The 22508-nt window shown below is 38.0% G+C and overlaps 1 protein-coding gene across 44 annotated transcripts in view; it reads left to right on the top strand.

Moving 5' to 3' along the window:
- Positions 1-22508, top strand: part of Nckx30C (solute carrier family 24 member Nckx30C) — a 370077-nt gene that overhangs the window by 334862 nt on the left and 12707 nt on the right. For all 44 annotated transcript variants that reach the window (XM_073967975.1, XM_073968003.1, XM_073967993.1 and 41 more), the window contains 2 exons: positions 9542-9799; positions 9907-10043. In XM_073967975.1, coding sequence (XP_073824076.1) covers positions 9542-9799; positions 9907-10043 — 395 coding nt within the window. The remainder of the gene's footprint in view (positions 1-9541; positions 9800-9906; positions 10044-22508) is intronic.

Raw genomic sequence — 22508 nt, 5'->3', positions numbered from 1 at the left:
TGCAACGAATAATGGAAGAATCTTTGTTTCCTAATCTAAATTGCCGACTAAAGACATGCCGTCCTTATACAGTTATCAGTAGGCCTATTCTGTAACTTTTATCGATTGAAAAGTTGTTAAAATTTCTTTTGTTTTTGTAACAACTACAAAACAAACAAATGAAATTGTTGTAAAATAAACATTGAGTAAAGTTGTTAAAAAGTTACTGAATAGGTACCCTGCACCCCTATTCTGTAACTTTTTAACAACTTTACTCATTGTTTATATTACAACAATTTCATTTGTTTGTTTTGTAGTTGTTACAAAAACAAAAGAAATTTTAACAACTTTCGAATCGGTAAAAGTTACAGAATTCCTATACAGGGTGGTATTCTGACAGGTTTGAATATTTTTCCATCGCTTTGGATTTATATTCGACGACCACATTTGCGCCGCTTAGCTTACCATAGACTGTTCTATTGCGTTATAAGTGGTCAACAAGGTTTCTTTGTCTGCACCCCCAAGTACTGGCGGCTAGGGATCTGAGGACCTGGTTATTACGTCCATGTATATCGCAGATAGCTGAGGCATGTGTAAACAATGTGATCATGCTGTCGAATGTGACCGCTGGGATCTTGTGGTAGTTAGTAATCGGAATTCTGCTACCAACGACAATGAATGAACTGAATCAGTGCTCATCTCCGGTGTCCATGTGGTGACCAGAGTGGCTGCAGATTTCGACCTGAATGCCGTATAGAGGTGGTGGAATACAGGAAAGGTAGAAGTTAAACAGTTTCGGAGATATTACGCCACCGTGGGGAACATCCTTTTTCACTTTACGGGGCTTGGACTTCTTATTCCAGAATTCGACATAAGACTGGTGTCCACACATCTAAATTGTTATCCATCGTTTCAAACTTGGCCGGAGGGTAGTTGGCTCGATGTCCTCAAAGAGCGTGAAGTGCTTGAACGTATCAAAGGCTTTTGAAAAGCCGAGCGGCACCGTCACTGTTTTATAGCACGGGTTGCTCTGGTTGATTCCTTACGGAACACAAGCTGATGATCCGAAACTGATAGCTATTTCTGATGCCGGGGAGGAGTAAAGCCTCACTCGGTCTGTACGATTCACCTTTGCTGGCATCCTTGCCTGGCTTAAGTAACGTAACCACCCTGTCCATTCTATAGACTTCGAACAGGATGTGGGTGGTTATAGACAGGATGAAAACTTTTGTGAGATACTCAACTCTTGGCTCATCCATGGACCCTATGTCTGGGATGATTTAGTGTTCCCGTTGCCATTCGCAACAACGTTAATTGTTATGTGGGGATCCTCCTAGGAAGGAAGGGATCTAATGCGACATAGTACTCTTCTCTTCGCCTGTCACTCTTGGAGTGCTCGACAAACTATCAATTAAAATAACTGACACACCTCTTCGATAGTTGACTGATGTCTTGCCTTGCTTCTTTCAAGTTTTCGAGAGTGACTTAACCGTTGGCCACAATTAACATATTCCGGCTCAAATGTTGCAACTTGTTCCGCTTATGCTCACCTAGCAACCTGTTAACTTTTACTGTCAGCTCCCCAATCTAGGGTTGACTCGACGAAGGTTATCAGGCTCATTTCCTAATCCCGCCGCCTCTGTTGGAAAATTTGGTCAGACTTCAGGTATTTGACCATTTAGCGAGCAGCTGTAGCAGTGACGATGTCTCGAAACGACCAAAGTCTGCCTCATCGATCCTAATTATGTTTGGACTAAATCCTTTTCAGACAATTTGGAATCGTTTTAGCCATGACCGTCCTTTTGCCGTTTTTCCTGGCTGTCTGGAGCGCACGATAACTTTCGAACAGATCAACCGATTCGGTCCAAATTTTGGCCTTCGTAATATTTTATCCATACTTTGCGCATCGTACTATTTCTATTAGATATAGATAAGCGCAAGCCCATGCTTCCTGACTAAAGCTCTAAATTATACAGTGACTAACTGAAAGACTGACCAAAATAAGACCCACTTCAAGAATGGACTATGCCGGTCCATTCCTTCAGGTACATCTTCGGCAACACTTTTAATATTTAATCCAATTCCATATTTTTGCCGACAAATTCAAACGTCCAAAATTCTGACTCTAAGACTTTCAACATAGACAAATTATCGACAAAGAAATACTCATGTTATGTGCTGTCAACCGACTCAAATAGAAAAACTCAAAACTGTTTTTGAGAAAAATGCATAGATTTTTTCTATATTTCTATCTGAGGATGTAGATTTCGTCAAAAACTAACCCCATACAGTCCTTGTTAGAACAGAATATCTATAAAATCGTGTTTATTGGCATTTTTAATTGAGTTGTTCTGTCAACAAACTCAATGTTAACAACATTGGTGAGAGCATTTCTTTGTCTATACAATTCATTTGTCTATAATTTCAATTCACACAGGCTGAGGGTATATAGGGTAAAAGTATCAGTCGACTTTTCCGACGGATACTTTTTTAATTTTGAAAGCCGTACTTCTGTCTGGTTACCCAAAAGTTTGTAACATGTTGTACAAATTTTACAGAAAGTTGTCTGTTAGTTAACACACTTTGATTACAGTTCTTCACTGAGAACTTGCAAGTTTTTTCTGGAGAATTTCTTTTTGTCGCCGCTTGTAGGGATTTATAAACTAGCTTTTTATGGCTTTATTTCATAACAAATACTAATTAAACTGGTTGTCTTTTTCGAAACAGGCAGTGAAATCACGACTCCGTATGACCCACATATAACGGGAAAATCCGAGGAAGATCTGACGGATTTACTCAAGCTTTAACCCCGACATGGGAAACCTTCGACCCATACTAAGTGATATAAGAAAACTTCTGAACTAAATCACTAAAGTATTAAAACTAAATGACAAATGTTTTTAATACTCTCATTTAAGCTGTCAATTCCATTGAATATTTGAAAAATAAATGACGCAAATGCTGCAAATACTCGTTTTAATTGCCAGTGTAAATTAAGTTAACAGCAATTTCCGTTTATATTTCACAAGAATTCCCCTCTCTATACGATATTGATATGTATGTATGCGCGAATTGTCGTTGCAAAAAGTTTTAATATTTTACTAAATTTATTAGAATGGCAACTACTGCCCTAATTGTTAAATATATTACAACTTAACATGACTTGTTGGTATTTATTGTATTTGTAGGAACAATATATTAAATAGCCATAAATCAAACTCATTTTCCAAAAATATATTATAATATAAATATATAAAATAACCACATTTGTATAAATATATAATTGAATTGTTTGTTTGTTGGTTGGTTGAGGTTATTGTTAGCGAAACCAGTTTTTGAGTGGATATTGTCACACAATATGTTACCAAAATTGGGTTTGGCATTTTATGGCAAATATTAAGTTTCAAATATACTGAAAAATGGGTAGTTTTTTCGGCCTATACAAATCTATTGTTAATATAATGAATACAAATCACGAATCTTGATGTGTTTTAGTTATTCTTGACTCAAGGTTTTTTGAATATTATTCAAACATTATTATGCCCATAAGTTAACTATGACACGAATGTGAATTTCTATGCCAATGCTATGGAAAGGCAGGCTGTCGGTCATTAATTCATAACAACGAAAATCACAAAAAAGGATACACTAATAGTTTGACAACAATTTTAAATCTTAGAGCAAAGATGGAAGGTAAAAAAATGAAACGTGGCAAAAATGAAACCAAAAATAACTGACATCCTGTGTTCGGTTCGGTTTTTCTCATTTCTTTCTATGGCAAACGTGATCAATTTTCGGCCATAAAGCAACTCATCAATATTCTCAATGTTCAGTTAAGCATAAAACCTTTGCTAAATGGGCTGGTTTTTTTCTTATTTTCTTTTTTGATGAAAATTGTGGTTTCGTGCCAAGAAAACGGAATGCCAACCAAGCTAGAGGCATGTTTAGAACAAATGTCGCCAAAGAAAGAAGCATAAAAAACAAACTAAAATTAGGACAATAAACAGAAAGAAGAGAAGTTACAAAGTCTTAAATATTTATTTTAAAGGTGTGTTAAATGTATTCCAAACTGAGCCTTGTTGTTAAATAACTTCTTAATAATATTTGGTTAAGATTAAAGAGCATATAGGTACGTGGTTAGTGTGGAAATATGTTTATGAGGATAAAGTCGCGGCAAATATGTCGATATCTTAAAAAATATTTAATAATGTAAGCAAAACAAAAACGAAAAATCGGATAAACCAGTTTAGAGGATCCCATTTTTTTTTATTAAAAAATAATAATAGTATTGGTCAAATGGAAGTTTCAATTGGAAAGATTCCTCGGACTCTTATAAGGCGCATAAAGTCAACTCCGTGTTTTGTCAATATTATTAAATTCTATTTCAATTTGAAAGCGTGTGTTGGCCTACTTCGAGATCCTTTAGGAGTTCAGTCACCCTCAAGAATAATTTCCAAACACATCAACCTTCAAAGGCGACAACTTTGAATGTTGCTGCGCCGAAAATGCTGAAACTACTGCATCCTTTTTCCCTCCATACAAAGTGTAGGACTTTAATTTTTTTCGTTTTCAGATTAGCATGTTTCGTGACAGTGGTGGTGATCTTTACTAGTGTATGTTGATCCGTTTCCCCAATTGATATCACTTTAGAATATATGTATTTTGCGATATTGGCCCGATGACAATCAATCCACATTATAAAATTCCCTCAACATTAAATTCATCAACTGTGCTAAACGTTTTAATTTTAAGTACTCTATATTTTAGCATACTGGCCTCGACATCAAAGTTTGCTACCGGACAAATGTTCGTCGTGATTGCTGGTGGCGATCTTTACTAATTTTTATCGTCGCTTTTCCTCAGTAGGTGGCATTTCTGTAAATATTTTGTCTGACAGTCATTTATGCGACCATATTGTCGGTGTCTTTCTTTAAAATTCTCTCGATCTAAAATTTATAGGTTAAACTGGATATGTACTTACTTACTTAGCTGACCCATTACAGAACATTTGTTCTATAGGCCGAACTAAGAAGAGATCTCCATTCATCTCTATTTGTTGCTTCGCACTCTGGAATACCGCGCCTTTCCATATCATCATATACTTGTTTGCGCCATCTATTCCCTGGCCTGCCAATTCTGCGTGCACCGCCAAGCGGTCCGTATTTATACGCCTTTTTAGCGGGTTCATCATCGCTCATTCTTATGATATGGCCTAGCCAACGCAATCGCTGCATCTCGATACGTTTAACAATATTGATGTCGTTGTATAGCAGATACAGCTCGTGGTTCATGCGACGTCGATATTCACCGTCAACGCAGATTGGTCCGTAGATCTTTCGAAGAATTTTTCTCTCAAACACACCAAGCACTGCCATGTCTGCTTGCGCAAGTACCCAGGCTTCGGAGCCATACATCAGCACGGGTAGTATCAGTGTTTTGTAGAGCGTTATTTTTGTTTGACGAGATGTGGCTTTGTTTTTGAACTGCTTACTTAAACCAAAGTAGCATATGTTGGCCAATATAATTCTTCTTTTCTTCTTTTTATTTCACAACTGATGTCGTTTGTTGTGTTTACGGAGGTGCCGAGGTAGACGAAGTCTTTTACTACCTCAATATTATAGGAACCAACTTCCACAGTCGGTCCGAGCTCAATGGACGCATTGCGCGTCGACACCATCAACTTGGTCTTCTCACCGTTTTCCGCCAGACCCACTTTAGCAGATTCTCCTTCGACCTTTATAAAGGTATCAGTTACTTCCTTTACTGATCGGCCCATGATGTCAGCATAAGCAAGTAACATGTGACTATTGGTGTAGATTGTGCCACTTCTTTTACGTTTGCCTCTCGTATAACCTTTTCCAGCAGGATGTTGAAGAGATCACACGAAAGCTGTCTCCTTGTCTGAAACCTCTTTTGGTACCAAACTCTTCGGAGAGGGTCTTTCCTATTTTAACTGAGGACCTCGTGTCAGTTAAAGACATTTTACAAAGCCGGATGAGCTTTGCGGGGATACCAAATTCAGACATGGCTTGGAATACTTTTGAACGCAGCGTGCTGTCGAAGGCTGCTTTATAATCGACAAAAAGGTGGTAGGTGTCGATCTGCATCTCTTGGGTCTTCTCCAGGATTTGCCGCAGGGTAAATATCTGGTCAATGGTGGACTTGCCAGGTCTAAAGCCGCATTGGTATGGTCCAATTATCTCGTTGACCATTGGCTTTAGTTGTTCGCACAATATCCCTGACACGATCTTGTAGGCAATAGAGAGTAGACTTATGCCCCTATAGTTAGAGCATACAGTCTTATCTCCCTTCTTGTGGACGGGGCACAGGATACTCAGGTTCCAATCGTCGGGTACTCGTTCTTCCTGCCAGATGGTGCTAACTAGCTGATGAATACACCTTATCAGCGTGTCGCCTCCGGTTTTGAAAAGCCCATGCTGCCTTATTATTCTTTAGCCGATTTATTGCTATATTGGGACTGTGGTATCTTCGTCGTCTTCGCTGCTACTGGATACCAACAGATTGGAAAAATGTTCTTTCCATAGTACACTATTGAGTACACTATCTGTATCAGTTACCAAATTACCTTGCTGGTCTCTACAGGAGGTTGTGCCTGTACCAAAGCCATCAGTTTCATGCTTGACTCTTTGGTAGAATTTTCGGACTTCATTCTGTACATTTCGATTTTTTCACACTCCCATCTCTCTCTTTTTCCTGCGGAAAAGACGTTTCTCCTCTCTCCTTTTCTCCCTGGATCTCTCTCGTGCGCTACGCGTTGCTACGGATTGCAAAGTAGCCCTATATGCCGCATTTTTCTCTTCGGTGGCAGCACGACACTCCTGATCATACCATGGATTCCTTGGTGGAGGTTTTTGGTATCCAAGCATGGATTTTGCGGCTGTTTGCATGGAGTGGGCAATGCTTTGCCATTGCGCTGATATGTTATCGGGATGAGGAGTGCTTTGATTAAGCAATTGGGAAAGTTGAGTGGAATATGCTGTGGCTATCTGTTGTGATTGCAGCTTACCGATGTCTAACTTTCGTGTTGTGTCTGTTCGTACTTTGTTTGCTACGTTTACGCGGGTGCGTACCTTTGCTGCAACAAGGTAGTGGTCCGAATCAATGTTTGCTCCTCGGAACGATCGTACATCCAACACGCTCGATGAATGTCTTCCATCTATCACAACATGATCAATTTGGTTTCTTGTTTTCTGATCTGGAGACAGCCAGGTGCCCTTATGAATATCGAGATGATTAAATCTGGTACTGCTAACTACCATGTTTTGTGCAGCTGCAAAATCTATCAGCCTCATACCATTGTCAGATGTTTCACTGTGGAGGCTGAATTTCCCGACTGTTGGGCCAAAGATATTCTCCTTTCCAATTTTGGCATTAAAATCGCCTAGAATGATTTTAATGTCATGGGCAGGGCAACGGTCATATGTTTCTTCTAAGCGCTCGTAAGATATATCTTTGGTCTGTTCGTCCTTTTCTTCAGTGGGAGAAAGAGCGCAAATAAAGCTGATGTTGAAGAATTTAGCTTTTATTCGAATTGCAGCAAGTTTTTCATTCACTGGAGTGAAGCTGGATACCTGTTTTAGTCTCCGACTAACTACGAATCCACAACCAAACTCATGCTTTACGTCATGACAGCTATAATACAGTGCGTCACCTTTAGGTGTTGTTGTGACGCCTTTCCCGATCCATCGTATTTCCTGTATGGCAGTAATATCGGCCTTGTACTTTTCAAGTACGTCTGCCAATGCGAAGACTGCACCTTCTCTATAAAGAGTGCGAACATTCCAGGTGCAGATTCGTAGATCATGGTCCTTAAAACGTTAGCGCAGTTCGTCAACTTTAGAGGGGGTTGTTTTTCTTTTCTTTCGTTTTTTCATAGCTTGCTGTTTTTTCTAGGGGAGTGTTACTAACCCGACGCCCAAACCCAAGTTTTTAACGTTCTTATGGAAAACGCGCGGCACATATTAGCTCACTACCTTTAGCGGGTGTTAAAGGCAGTTCCCCAGGTGACACCACGGGGAGGTCAGTGTCCACTTGAGATGAAAGAGGGACCAAGATAAATCCTGGGCTTTGCCATGTTAAAACCGGTCAGGACCGTTGCTTGGTATCTTCCATCCCCTACGTCACCCCGAACTGGATATGTGGCTCTTTCAATAAATATTTTGTGATATTGCCCTCGACCTCAAATTCATCGACTGTGCTAAACATCCTAATTTTAAACTCTACATTTGTGACAGTATGTGGATCGAGGTTGTGCCATATATCTTCACCACAGCAGTGGTAGCAGTGGTGGTCTTTACTAAATCATGTGTTCCCATTTCCCCAGTAGGTGGAGCTTCTGAACATTTGTGGAAATACTGGCCCGATTGTAGTAGTCTATCGCATCTATAATATACATATGTGATTGTTGTATTATTCGACGTGATTTAAATTTATGGACAGTAGTATGCCGTAATTAGGGGAAAAAGATGATAAGAAATGTAATGCAGCTGGCGACCAACGTGGAATCTATGGTAAAATAGGGGATCTTAGAGACGGTTATTAAATAAATATTATATTCCACACATAAATATGTATCTTATTTGCCTCCTTAACACAGCACTTATTAGTATTCTGAAATAGAATCGAGGATATCTTATATGAAACGCTACTCGTAATTGGAAATATTCTGTTAAAATGAAATAAAAATCTCAATAACGTAAGAATCATAAATATTTAATAAAATATATAATTTTTATAATTGTATAAATATATATAATTTTAATTTTCAATCGATAAACTAAGAATTATCATAACGGATTATGTAACTGGTGACTTTATTATGTTTCTTTTTTCATCATAGAAAAATAAAAAATTAACGCATGTTTATCTATATTTTAATAATGCCTTAAATATGCCTTTAATAAAATTACCTAGATGGAACTAAAAGTATGCTTTATTTATTACAAAATTAATATTTGCTTATATTTTTTTGTTAAACACATTTAAAACATTTCATTATCTCATTATCATAAAATAATCACTTAAATATTATTTATTTTTTCTTTATTATTCAATTTTTTCTTTATTAGTTTCTTATTTTTTAAATTTTATGCACTTTATTTTTTAACTTCAAAATTTTTAAATAATTATATATCATAACCATTCACCTCACATTACTAAAAATTTTAAAATATATCATAACTTGTTAATATATACAAATTATTTATATGAAAAACAAAAATCATTAAATAATAAAATTATATAAACTTATGTAAAAAAGAAAAACAAACAATGCAAAAATTATAACTTATTATTAAAATTAACAATAATACTTATTGAAAACAATTCAAAACAAACAATAAGTTACAAAACTACCCTACATATACTACTTTCCCTTTTGTATAGTAATTTTATATTTAATTTTGTAAAATTTTTCCTCTTCCTCTTAAGAAAGCAATTATGTAATTTATCTCTCCCCCTTATGCCTAAAAGTATGCTAACATATTTTGTTGTTTTCAAAATTTCTTTCACCAACACACATCATAACGAAAAAATTATATAGCAAACCCAAGAAATCGAAGATGAACCAGAGCCACTGAGTATGGCTTGGCCAGATACTGCCCGTAAACGTTTAACCTATATTTTGGTTGCCCCACTCTTGATACCCATGTGGCTAACCTTGCCCGATACTCGTACACCCAAAGGTAAAAAGCTATTCCCCATAACGTTTATTGGCTCTATACTGTGGATAGCAGCCTTCTCGTATCTTATGGTATGGTGGGCCAATGTTGCCGGTGATACGGCACGTATACCACCTGAGGTGAGTTTTGGGGGTTGGAGTTTTAAGAACTAGAAAAATATGGTTTTGTTTTATATGCTTAAAATAATTTTAAATTGTTTTTATTATTTCTATTTGCAATATCTTAGGTTATGGGCTTAACCTTCTTGGCCGCCGGTACATCTATACCCGATCTGATAACTTCGGTTATTGTGGCACGTAAAGGTTTTGGTGATATGGCTGTTTCCAGTTCTGTGGGTAGTAATATTTTCGATGTTACTGTTGGGTAAGTTGAAACAATATTTTATTATAAATTATATCTTTACGGGCGATCCTTTTAACCGGCATTTTCAAGACCTTACCATAGACTAAACATTTCTTTATAATTGAAAATTTAAAATAATTAAATCTTTAATTTCTTTAAAAATATACTGAGAGAAAAAATATTTCCAAAAATGAACCAATCCCCTAAAAGTATGCATCGCATTTTGTTTTGTTTATTATGCTTAATCACCTGTTTATTAAATGAAACGCCAAAAGCTTTAAATTTCCTTGTGTTCATTTGAATATGTCAATGTGTGTGCGTGAGTTTGTATTATCATTAATTTAAAATCACGACTTATTCTGGCAAATATTTAACCATGTCACAATACAATGACATCCACAAAAACACAAACAAACATACATATGTACATATGTGTGTGTGTGGCAGTGGTAACAATAACCACAGAGCCAAACACTGTGAATGGCGGAACTTTTGGGGCGTGTTCTCGGAATTTCATTAACATTTTAAGAAGTTTAATTAAATTAATCGTATTATGGTTGTGGCGGTGTCGTTGTTTTGGTGAAAACAGTTGAATTGCATTTAACAACAAAATTATAATTTTGTTTTCCGGCTCAGACGTCGCCGTCACCGCCGCTGACGCTGCATCATTTAACCAGTGAGCATTAAATTTTTTCACTCACATCTTTTAAATAAATAATAAGAACAGCAAAGTGAGATAATGTTATAAATTATAGGCTTAAGGGAGCGGACAGCAACCATATGTCTGGTGCAGGGCATTTATCACACAATAGAAACTAAAACCTCACCTCCCCCAACATTAACGTTTTTAACAGGGTGCCGTCGTGGTGTCGATAAAACATACTGTTGTTGTAAGCCTTAACCAAAAGAAAACATAAGCTCATTGTTTCACTCGCTCCACCCGCTGGCTGCTTATTGTTTTGTGATTTAAATGATTTAAACATTAAACACAACACTCAAATTTGTTGGCGGGCCAAGAAAATAACAAAAAGGCCTGATTCAAGCATGTGCTAAGTGTCACCAGCTGTGGCACTGGGACAGCAAACAAGAAAAAAACAACAGAGCACATATTTCTTTGCCAAGGCTACCAAAAAGCATTAAAACTTTTGCTCAAGAGTTTCTTAATAAGAAAAACTCCAAATGTAAGGTGTGAAAATCTAAAATGACTTTTTCCCATAAACATTCTAAATTACCTTAGAATAGATGGAAACTCTCCAAAAAAAAAGAATCGTTATGTTGCACTTTTCCATGTTTCATCGTTTGACCCACTTTTGTATAATAAAATTGTAGCCAAAAAAATTCTTCTCCAGCGTATCTTAATGACATTTTAATGTCCTGCAAGCGAACATCCTCAAACAAAAACAAAAAAAGCGATTTACGAAAAGTGAGATAAAAGTATGCGTTTATTTCGATGCGATATGGTAAAGTTCGCAGCTATATTCCTTTGAACATTAAACGATAGTCCAATAAACACAGAACCATGGCAACTACCATCAAGAACAAAATTAAATAATCTTAGATTTCCAATAAAAATGTAAGAATCATTTAAATTTTTCCCAAAAGACTCTTTTTATGGGTACTTTATTAACAAAATTTATTTTAAAGCCAGACCAGCTGAAGCGGTTTTTTATAGATAAGCGCAAGTGGGTCTTTATAGTCCAAGTGGGTTTTTAAAGACCAGCTGAAGCGGTTATTCATAGATCATCTAAAGCGAAAGCTTTACAGGCGGTCTGAAGTAAGTTTTTATAAACGGGCTGAAACGATCTTTATAGAAGCGATCTTTATATAGAAGGCCTCGTGGAGGTGTATTCTATATAAAGAAGACCTCGTTGAGGAATCTTCTATTTATAGGAGACCTCGTTAAGCAATCTTCTATCTATAGAAGATCTCGTTGAAGGATCTTCTATGTATAGAAGACATCGCCGAGGGGTCTTCTATCTATAGAAGACCTCGTTGAGGGGTCTTCTATCTATAGAAGACCTCGTTAAGGGGTCTTCTATCTATAGAAGACCTCGTTGAGGGGTCTTCTATCTATAGAAGACCTCGTTGAGGGGTCTTCTATCTATAGAATACCTCCTTGAGGGGTCTTCTATCCGCAGTAGACTTCGTTGAACGGAAGACCTCGTTGAGGGGTCTTCTATCTATAGAAGACCTCGATGAGGGATCTTCTATCTATAGAAGACCTCGTTGAGGGGTCTTCTATCTATAGAAGACCTCGTTGAGGGGTATTCTATCAATAGAAGACCTCGTTGAGGGGTCTTCTATCTATAGAAGACTTCGTTGAGGGGTCTTCTATCCCCCAGAAGACCTAATTGAAAGGTCTTCTATCTAAAGAAGACCTCGTTGAGGGGTCTTCTATCCATAGAAGACCTCGTTGAGGGGTCTTCTATCTATAGAAGACCTCGTTGAGGGGCCTTCTATCTATAGAATACCTCGTTGAGGGTTCTTCTAATTATAAAAGACCTCGTTGAGGGGTCTTCTCTCTATAGAAGACCCCGTTGAAGGGTCTTCTATCTATAGAAGACCTCGTTGAGGGGTCTTCTATCTATAGAAGACCTCGTTGAGGGGTCTTCTATCTATAGAAGACCTCGTTGAGGGGTCTTCTATCTATAGAAGACCTCGTTGAGGGGTCTTCTATCTATAGAAGACCTCGTTGGGGGGTCTTCTATCTGTAGAAGACCTCGTTGAGGGGTCTTCTATCTATAGAAGACCTCGTTGAGGGGTCTTCTATCTATAGAAGACCTCGTTGAGGGGTCTTCTATCTATAGAAGACCTCGTTGAGGGGTCTTCTATCTATAGAATACCTCGTTGAGGGGTCTTCTATCCGCAGAAGACTTCGTTGAACGGTATTCTATTTATAGAAGACCTCGTTGAGGGGTCTTCTATCCATATAAGACCTCACTGAGGGGTCTGCTATCCGCAGAAGACCTTCTTCTTCTTCTATGTATAGAAGACCTCGTTGAGGGGTATTCTATGTATAGAAGACCTCGTTGAAGGGTCTTCTGTGTATAGAAGACCTCGTTGAGGGGTCTTCTATCTATAGAAGACCTCGCTGAGGGGTCTTTTATCCATATAAGACCTCACTGAGGGGTCTTCTATCCATATAAGACCTCACTGAGGGGTCTTCTATCCGCAGAAGACCTCGTTGAAGGGTATTCCATTTATAGAAGACCTCGTTGAGGGGTCTTCTATCTATAGAAGACCTCGTTGAGGGGTCTTCTATCTATAGAAGACCTCGTTGAGGGGTCTTCTATCTATAGAAGACCTCGTTGAGGGGTCTTCTCTCCATATAAGACCTCGTTGAGGGGTCTTCTATCTATCGAAGACCTCGTTGAGGGTTCTTCTATCTATAGAAGGCCTCGTTGATGGGTCGTCTATCTTTAAAAGACCTTTTTAACCTAAAAATATCCACTGAAAAAATAATTCAAAACAAGTAAGAACAGCGTTAAGTTTGGCCGGTCAGAACTTTTTATACCCTACACCATAGAAATTATTGAAACCAGCTTTCAGCAATTTCGGTAGACTGATGTGGCTGAAACTTTAAAATTCTCAAAATCTGGAGGTTATGTTTTACGGGGACTACATGTTGGCAAAACGAAAACGTGCACCTTTACGGACAATTCTTCGCAGGAATGAATGAAAAGGAGACTGAATACGAAATTGTTACCGTTTGGGTTGGATAATGTAGTTAAAATAGTCTAAATACCGAAAATCTGAACATAGCGTTCTAAGATCGCTATATAAAGACGAGGACATATTCCAACAAATTTCAATTGGAAAGTTTTATTCTCTCAACGAAGACTGCATACCAAATTTCAGCCATTTCGGTGGGATATTGACGCCACAACCTATACAATATCGAAAATCGGGAGGTGCCGTTCTATGGGGTCTATATGAAGACGTGGACCTATACCAACAAATTTCAGGTGAAAAGTTGTATGCCCCACATTAAAACTAAATAGCAAATTTCAGCCATTTCGATGAGATACTGAGAGGGCACCAAATTTTAACTATTTCGGTGTGATATTGAAGCCACAACCTTTAAAATGCCGAAAGTACCAAATTTCAGCCATTTGGGGGATATTGAAGCCACAACCTTCAAAATACCAAAAGTCAAAAAGTACCGTTCTATGGGGACTATATGAAGGCGTGAGTCTATACCAACAAATTTCATTTGGAACGTTTTATATCCCCAATGAAGACTAAATACCAAATTTAAGTTCAAATGAACCCACTGCCTTGGGATTCCATGAGTGGTAGGGATCTTTGGTGAGATACTTATCTCCGGCTCATCTAGCTGTATCAACATTACCATAGAGATTCTATCAGTGTCCTTTGTATGATTTAGGAACGCTAGATGGCACATGCAACATCATACATTGTAAATTGAGATGATTCCTCCTATGAAGGAAGAGATCTAAAATCTCGATTAATATAATTTGCACACTTTTTTCAGATCAGTCAGTTTAACGTCGCTAAACTTGACTGAGGTCCAATCTTCCTTCTTTCCAGGGGTCGAGAGTGACATAACCGTTGACAATTCACTTATTCCGGCTCCAATATTGAAACTCTTCAGAAAATTTAACCATTTGTTCCGCTTATGCTCACAAACCAACCTGCTTACTTCCAGGGTCAGCTCCCAGGCTCTGCAGTCACTGGCGTTGACTCGACCAAGCTCATCACACTCATTTGTTAGTCCCGTCGTCTCTCCTGGGAAATTTGTATCTCGCTTCGGGTATTCGATCAGCATGTATAAAGCGAGTGTCTACGGCAGTGATGATGCCTGGGAACGTCCTTTGTGCTACACGAACTTTGAACTCTCTAAAACTAGGCCAATTAGCTTTCTCATGACTGATGAACGTGCGGCGTTCAGAGGTGATGAAATCGGGCGCTCGGCTGATAAAGACAGATGACCTGACTCAAGAGAAACGGCGGCTGGTTAGGTGACGTCATTTACCATACAAGGTGACACGATGGTTATATCTGACGAACTGTGACACGGATCATATTGGTACATAAATCTTCCAAAGAAATTTTCTCTCCAACACACCATGCTTCGGATCCATACATAAGTATCCTATCCTTGCTCAGTTAATGTTATCCTGCATAGTGGTATTAATATCAAACTCACACATGGCTTGGAACACCTTTGACCTTATTGGGCTGTTAAAAGCGGCCAAATAAGTCGATGGGTCTTCTCTAGTATTTGTTAAGTGAGCCTCCGTACTTGAAAGGGTTCGAAGTTGGGGACAATATCTGGCAGATAGAGAGTAGAAAATCGATATGATATCACTGGAAGAATGTATAAAGGCATCCCAGACGTCATGCCATACCATATTGATCCGATTACACTGTCCGACAGCCAAAATTACACTTGAACTGGACTATATACGTTTGAAAATATAGGCAAAATGGAGTAAAATGGCATTTTTAATTTTTCGTTTTCTCATCGGTTTGACATTTTAGAGGTCAAACAAATTTCAAAGGTCAACATTTTTCAAAAAAAAATGTTTTAAATACTTGTACTCGTCGTACGATGCTGGTATTGGTGTCATATTAAAGAGGAGAGTATAGGCTTTATATAATAATTATAAATTATTGCATTCCAGGATGGAAAGGACATCAAAAATATCCTTGAAAAATTAAGTCAAAACTGAGCATTTTGGCAGGCTCATATCTTCTAAACTGCGAAGAATTTGAAAGATGAATCGAAATCGAAAGATGAATCGTTATGAATACGTTCCGGTAATCCATAAGTGGACACAAATTTAACTTTATACACACGGATGTTCCATACATAATTGTTTTCCACAATCAAAATTACGAACCTTTTTCCAACCCTAAACAGATCAGAAATGTCATATTTTACTGAGAATCGTGTATGGTAAATATTTGCCGAAGCGAGAAGATCTGACCAATGATGCATTTACCAGGTCTATAGCCGTATTGATATGCCCAATCCGCATCCGCATCAGTCCGGTTTTATCGAACGTGTGGATGAATGTGCGGTCTAGTTTAATCGGGTCCAGTGTCGAATATATCCTTGGCCCTATTTTAAGGGTGCATTTGACATAGTTTATTGGAATAGTGGACTCCCGAAGATGCCAGAGATCTCGGGTCTCTTTACACCCTCCACCATAATATGGAGGGTATATTAAGTTTGTCATTCCGTTTGTAACTCATCGAAATAATCATTTGCGACCCTATGTATTTTTGCTGTGAACTTAGATCAAGTTCTCCACAAAAAATGATGGTCATAGGTCTACGGCTTGGTACAGCTCCCATATAGAGGTACCGCCACATTTCAGTTATTTTGACCTTTTTAGCTAAATTTTCATTAGCTAATTTCTCCACCAGAAATTATCGACATAGGTCCACCTTTTCTTATAGCCCCCATATAACGGTACCGCCCAATTTCAGGTATTTTGACGGTTTTAGCTACATTTTCTGACCGAATTAGCTATAATTTTGCATTTAGGGCTTCTAGTGGTCAAGTATTATTATGGGCATAGGTACTTTCGCAACAGAAAGAAAACTAATAATACCATATTAGCTCGGAGTATTTCATGGTGGAGGGTATAAAAAGGCAAGGCCGAACATAACGCCTTTTAACTTGTTTTAATTTAGTGGAACAATAGCTTGTGTCAAGATAGAAGGAGGTGTGGGCAGATGTGGATTGCCTCACTAATATATCTACGGAACATTTTTGTCTAGTCTGACCTTACTTTCGACTTGTAGTTGTGGAGGTCCCACAGCACTTCTTCATATGAGAAAATCTTTCCATTGCCCATTCGGGAATTTTTATAGGAAGGATTTTTTTTTTGCCAACAACAACAACAATCAGATACTAGACCTTTATGTCCGTTGTTAGGTTTCGTAGAAAGAAGTGTTAAGCACCACAGCTGAAAAATAAGAGAAGTCTTTCCTTGCCCCCCTCGAGGATGTTCGTGAGAAAAAGTTTTTTGTTGGTACTTTATAAACTATTAACTGTGTCCACCCTTTGAATATACATTTTGCTTTAATATCACTTTTGCTCACAAAATTCCCTGAAAATGCATACTCAAGTCATAAATCAATGTAATAACTTAATTTCCCCTAGAGGTATGCAATAAATTTAATTTCCAAACATTTGCATTTCATAAAAATGTAAAAACCTAAAAGTATACCATAGTTTGTGGCACATTATAATGGTATCAATCCCAATCTTACCAACCTCAAAGTATGCTTCAACATAAATAGTTTTATTCTCTATTGAATTGATACTTCAAATACTATATTGTATTATCTCTTAAGGTTATCTGCTGGGTGTATTTGTTCTACAACAGCATAATAACGCTTTAGCTCCCACAAAACATTTGGCCACAAGGCAGGCAGAGACAGCAATCAGTGGCAATATGCAAAACAATGCCTTGACATTAACTTTTCTTGTCAGCAAGGAGGAGGATGAGCAGGAGGTGAGGTGTGAAAGAGAAAGTCAACCTTCTAGCAATGGAACAAACATTTTCCTCTCCAGACCCCTCTCCTCCGCAATGCCAAAAGCATACTTTAATTAAATATGGAATTCCAAAGTGTATGATGACTGCTGGTTGACTACAATAAAATATTCCATATTCCTGGAAAATCACCTTTAACCTTTGTATGTAACACAGAACACAAATAGGAATGGGGCGGAATACAAAGTTTTACCTTGTTCACAGAGATGAATAAAATGAATGAATGTCTCTTATCTCAATGATGATGCCGTTTGAATACTTACTTACATATTCATTCCTTCACGTAGCAGCAAGAACAATTTATGTATCTGCGTTGAGGGGAGGGAGGTAAGTTTGTGTCTATATGGAGTTCGTGTTTACCTTCACTTCAACGGGATTAGCATTTGCTGTAAAAAAAACCTTACCCTGAACAAAGTGTCTTCGGAAATTCCACAATGTCAGCTAACCTGGTTTTTGTGGTAAAGATATGCCATATACAATATTTTTTCTTTTCGATATTTTGTCAGTTGTTCGGCAACAAAGTTAAACTAAGTTCTAGAGTTTTAAATCTTGAACTTAAATTCTCTTAAGTTACGAGGAAAACATCAGCAGCTGTGTGGTTTTCTTTAAACTTTCATCGAAAAACTTTCAGTGCCATGGCATATCTATGACTGAGGTTTATTTTCTTTGTTAACATTTTTTCTAGTGATGGCCTGCTTAGCTTTTTTAAGCAAAAAGAAAACGTAAGAAGAATGTGCAATACCTTGGCCTGAAATGAAGCATGTATGTGTTTAGGGTCATTATAAAAATTAAAGATTTTAGATAACGGTTGGCTGCTTGGCTGAGTTGTATTTTTAAAATTCCAAAAACCTTTTAATTTTTTTAATTTATTTAAAGACAGAACCCGCATTAGATTTTGTGATACATCTCCTATGATTGTGAAAACTCTTGCTGGTCATACAGGCGTATACGTTGTAACATCACTAATTCGCAGGGATACTCAAATGTCGAACAATGTAGCTAAAGCCCTGAAAATACCGAAAATCGGGAAGTACCGTTATTTGGGGCCTATACCAAAACATGGACCTATGTTACGTATTTTTGTTAGAGAAGTGTCGTGACCACCGAAAACCTCAAATATCAAATTACAGCTAGTTCAGTTTAAAATTACAGCAAAAATCCTCAAAATACCGAAAATCGGAAGGTACTATTATAGGGAGGCTATATCAAAACATAGGCCTATGTTGACAATTTTTGGTGGAGAACTCTCATGGCCACTGAGAACCTCAAATGTCAAATTACAACTAGTTCGGTTAAAAATTGTAGCTAAAATCCTCACAATACCGAAAATCGGGAGGTACCGTTATATGGGTGCTATACCAAAACATGGACCTATGTTAACGATTTTTGTTAGAGAAGTTGTATTTTTTAAATTCCAAAAACCTTTCAATTTTTCTAATTTATTTAAAGACAGAACCCGCATTAGATTTTGTGATACATCTCCTATGATTGTGAAAACTCTTGCTGGTCATACAGGCGTATACGTTGTAACATCACTAATTCGCAGGGATACTCAAATGTCGAACAATGTAGCTAAAGCCCTGAAAATACCGAAAATCGGGAAGTACCGTTATTTGGGGCCTATACCAAAACATGGACCTATGTTACGTATTTTTGTTAGAGAAGTGTCGTGACCACCGAAAACCTCAAATATCAAATTACAGCTAGTTCAGTTTAAAATTACAGCAAAAATCCTCAAAATACCGAAAATCGGAAGGTACTATTATAGGGAGGCTATATCAAAACATAGGCCTATGTTGACAATTTTTGGTGGAGAACTCTCATGGCCACTGAGAACCTCAAATGTCAAATTACAACTAGTTCGGTTAAAAATTGTAGCTAAAATCCTCACAATACCGAAAATCGGGAGGTACCGTTATATGGGTGCTATACCAAAACATGGACCTATGTTAACGATTTTTGTTAGAGAAGTTTCGTGACCACTTAAAACTTCAAATGTCAACTTACTGCTTGTTCAGTTTAAAATTTCAGCTAAAAACTCAAAATACCGAAAACCGGGAGGTGTATGTCCATAATTTTTGGAATATATTGTTTTTTGGTCACTAGAAACCCTAATTATAGCTATTTCTGAAAATGTGACTTAAAACGTCAAAATACCTGAAATCGATCGGGGCTATTTTTACCTGATCAGGAATATACATACTTTATAGGGTCGCAAATGCTTATTTCAATGCGTTACAAACGGAAAACCAACTTAATATAACCTCCTTCTGTGACCCTAAATATTAAGATATTATGGACCCATATCTACCTGAAGTAATGAACCGACATATGCTACCATGTAACTGGATCTAGGTTGTGGCATGTACACCTGTCGTTGTTGTAGACAGCTAATTCACTCAGTGACCAGCGCTTCATTGTGTTCATCTTGAAAGAAATAAAAGTGAAGAAAAGGATAGCAGGGGATATACGAGGTCGGATGGTGACCGGTACATCGGTAAAGTCTTCGCGTCATCCTGCACATAATTCAACGGTGTCATGAGGGGGCAGCATTCTAACAGGTTTGAATAGTAGGTCTGTCTGATTACTTTCGCAGCATTGTCCAACAAAAAGTTTCTCAGAGAGTGAGGAGTTTTTATTCTCTTTTGCAAAAAAATGTAAAAAGTAAAGAAACACAAAAACTTGCAACCAATCAGCTGATTTGGCAAAACGCAGCAATTTGGCGCCGGTTAAGAGAAGCAAAGCACGCAAAATTTTTGCATTTTATTAAAAATAGAAAAAAAATTACCCAAAAAAGGAATTTTTCCATTTTGCAACTTTGTTTTCCCAAAGAACAAAACAATAAGGCTTGCTTTTTCCACAATAAAACTCTTCAACTTGCACAAACATAAATCACCGAATAATTCAAAACAGATAATTAATTGTTTTCAGGAAGAAGAAGAGCTGCAAGTGGTTGCAAGAAGAAATTTGTCCAGCAAGAAATTGTAAACTCTCAGTAAAAGAACTGTCAAAATGTCTCTCTCGAATCGCTCTCTTTTGCTGGACTTTTCTGTTAACAGACAAATTGTTACAAATTTTAGGGTAACCAGACAGACCTATTATTCCACTGCGTAGCGTTATTGCTTTATAAGAGTTCAACAAGGTTTCTTTGTCAGCACACCATGTGCTCCCGGCCAGTAACTTGAACAAATTGTTCCTACTTCTGATATTGTCGCAAATAGCTGTGGCTTGTGCGGACGACTTAAAAATGCTGTCGAACGTTACACCCAATAGCTTGAAGTAGTTTGTGGTTGGAATCAGGACATACCTTCGACCAATATGTTCAGGGAGAGCCACATTCCACCCGTCCAAATGGTGAAAAGTGTGGCAGTGGATTTAGGGGCAGATATTTTCATATTCCTCAGCAAGAAGTACTGCATTATGTCAGCTATGTAGGCATTTAACCTATCACCCGACCTATACCCGACGCCAAAATCGTATAATCATCCGCATACATTATGATCTCTATGCCATCTGAAAGTTGCGGAATTTCAGAAATGAAGAAGTTAAACAGTTCGGGAGATATGACCCCGCTTTGGGGAATTCCCCGCTTCACTCTACATCCTCGGCTAGGAGGGTTATTATACGGCGTAGCACACACCTGTCGATTAAAATAACACGCGCACCTCTTAGTAGCTGTTACTATAACACCATTGATTCTATCACCGCTTTCATTCTTTCGAGAGTGATTAAACGGTTGACCACAATTTCCTTAATCCTGTCCTATGTTGCATTACTTCATGTGGTCTAGCCAATTTTTTGCGCTTATTTTCGACTATTACCGTGTTGACTTCAAGAGTAAGTTACCTAACACTTGGGTCTTCAGGGTTCCTTCAACGAAGCTCATCACTCTCATTTGCTAGTTCTTTCGCCACCGATATAGGTCTATAACGGATAGACTGGTGTATAAGGAAGCAAGTCCTCTTTCTCCGCTTCTTGTACGATCCTTCCGCAAAACGTTAGAGCCTCTGCAACGTTGCAAGCTACAGATGACAGTGCGCTTTGTTTCCTGGAACCATGCTGTTCCTCCTACTCATAAAGTCTACGAATTCGCTGACTTTGTTGCGGAGACCATTGCAATTGAATTGCCGAAATGATGCATTTCCGGGGCGCTGAACAACAATATGTGGTGTTAGATAATGCGTTTACTGTTGTTGTGTAGCCTGCAGGGGTGTCTCTATTCCGACGGCGACGACGATTCAAACGAGAAAGTTAGAGACTGTTTGGCACAGCAAGCAGCAACATTACTGCTATCACAGTTCACATCTGGTGGATGCGAATCTGTTTCCTTCCTGGTAACCACAGAGCCTGCAGTACTCAATATAGTTGTCCTCCCATTTGTTTGTCATAAGTCTTATAGGGAAGTGAGCAATAATGGCCTCAACACCAACTCTGACTTTTTAAGTGAGACTAGGAATATAGTCCTACTTCCAGATTGACTTCGATACCTTAAAACCAGGTTCTTTATGCCAGATCCTTACGTTTTTCTCAAAGTAGAAGATTTTTGTTGAGTTTGTCGAGAAAGAAACATAACATTGGCTTGACACAATACTCCATTTAAGAAACCCGTCCTGCTAGTTTACTAACGATCTCATTTCTTCAATATTGCAGGGCTCCGGTTCCTAGCCAAATTAAACAACCACGAGTTATTAAGACAAATCTATAATATTGAAAAGTATTAAATTTTATAGTGAAACACCCTAGTGCCTTTAAAGCAGACAGCATATCTACATATTCCGTGACCATTGTAGCTGCAAACTCTGCAAGATCCTAGAGTCTGCAAACTCTGAAGCATGCTAAAGGACCCTAGAGCTCTAAAGGCTCCAAACTCTGTAAGACGCTGAAGGACCCTAGAGCCTTTAGAATAGCCAGTATATCTATATATACGGTGGCCACTGTACCTGCAAACTTCGGC

This window comes from Musca autumnalis, unplaced genomic scaffold (genome assembly GCF_047663935.1).
Source record: "Musca autumnalis isolate F117 unplaced genomic scaffold, ASM4766393v1 scaffold_2, whole genome shotgun sequence".
Lineage (NCBI taxonomy): Eukaryota > Metazoa > Arthropoda > Insecta > Diptera > Muscidae > Musca > Musca autumnalis.
The sequence above is the reverse complement of the archived record's forward strand: the minus strand, read 5'-3'. Positions and strand labels throughout refer to the sequence as shown.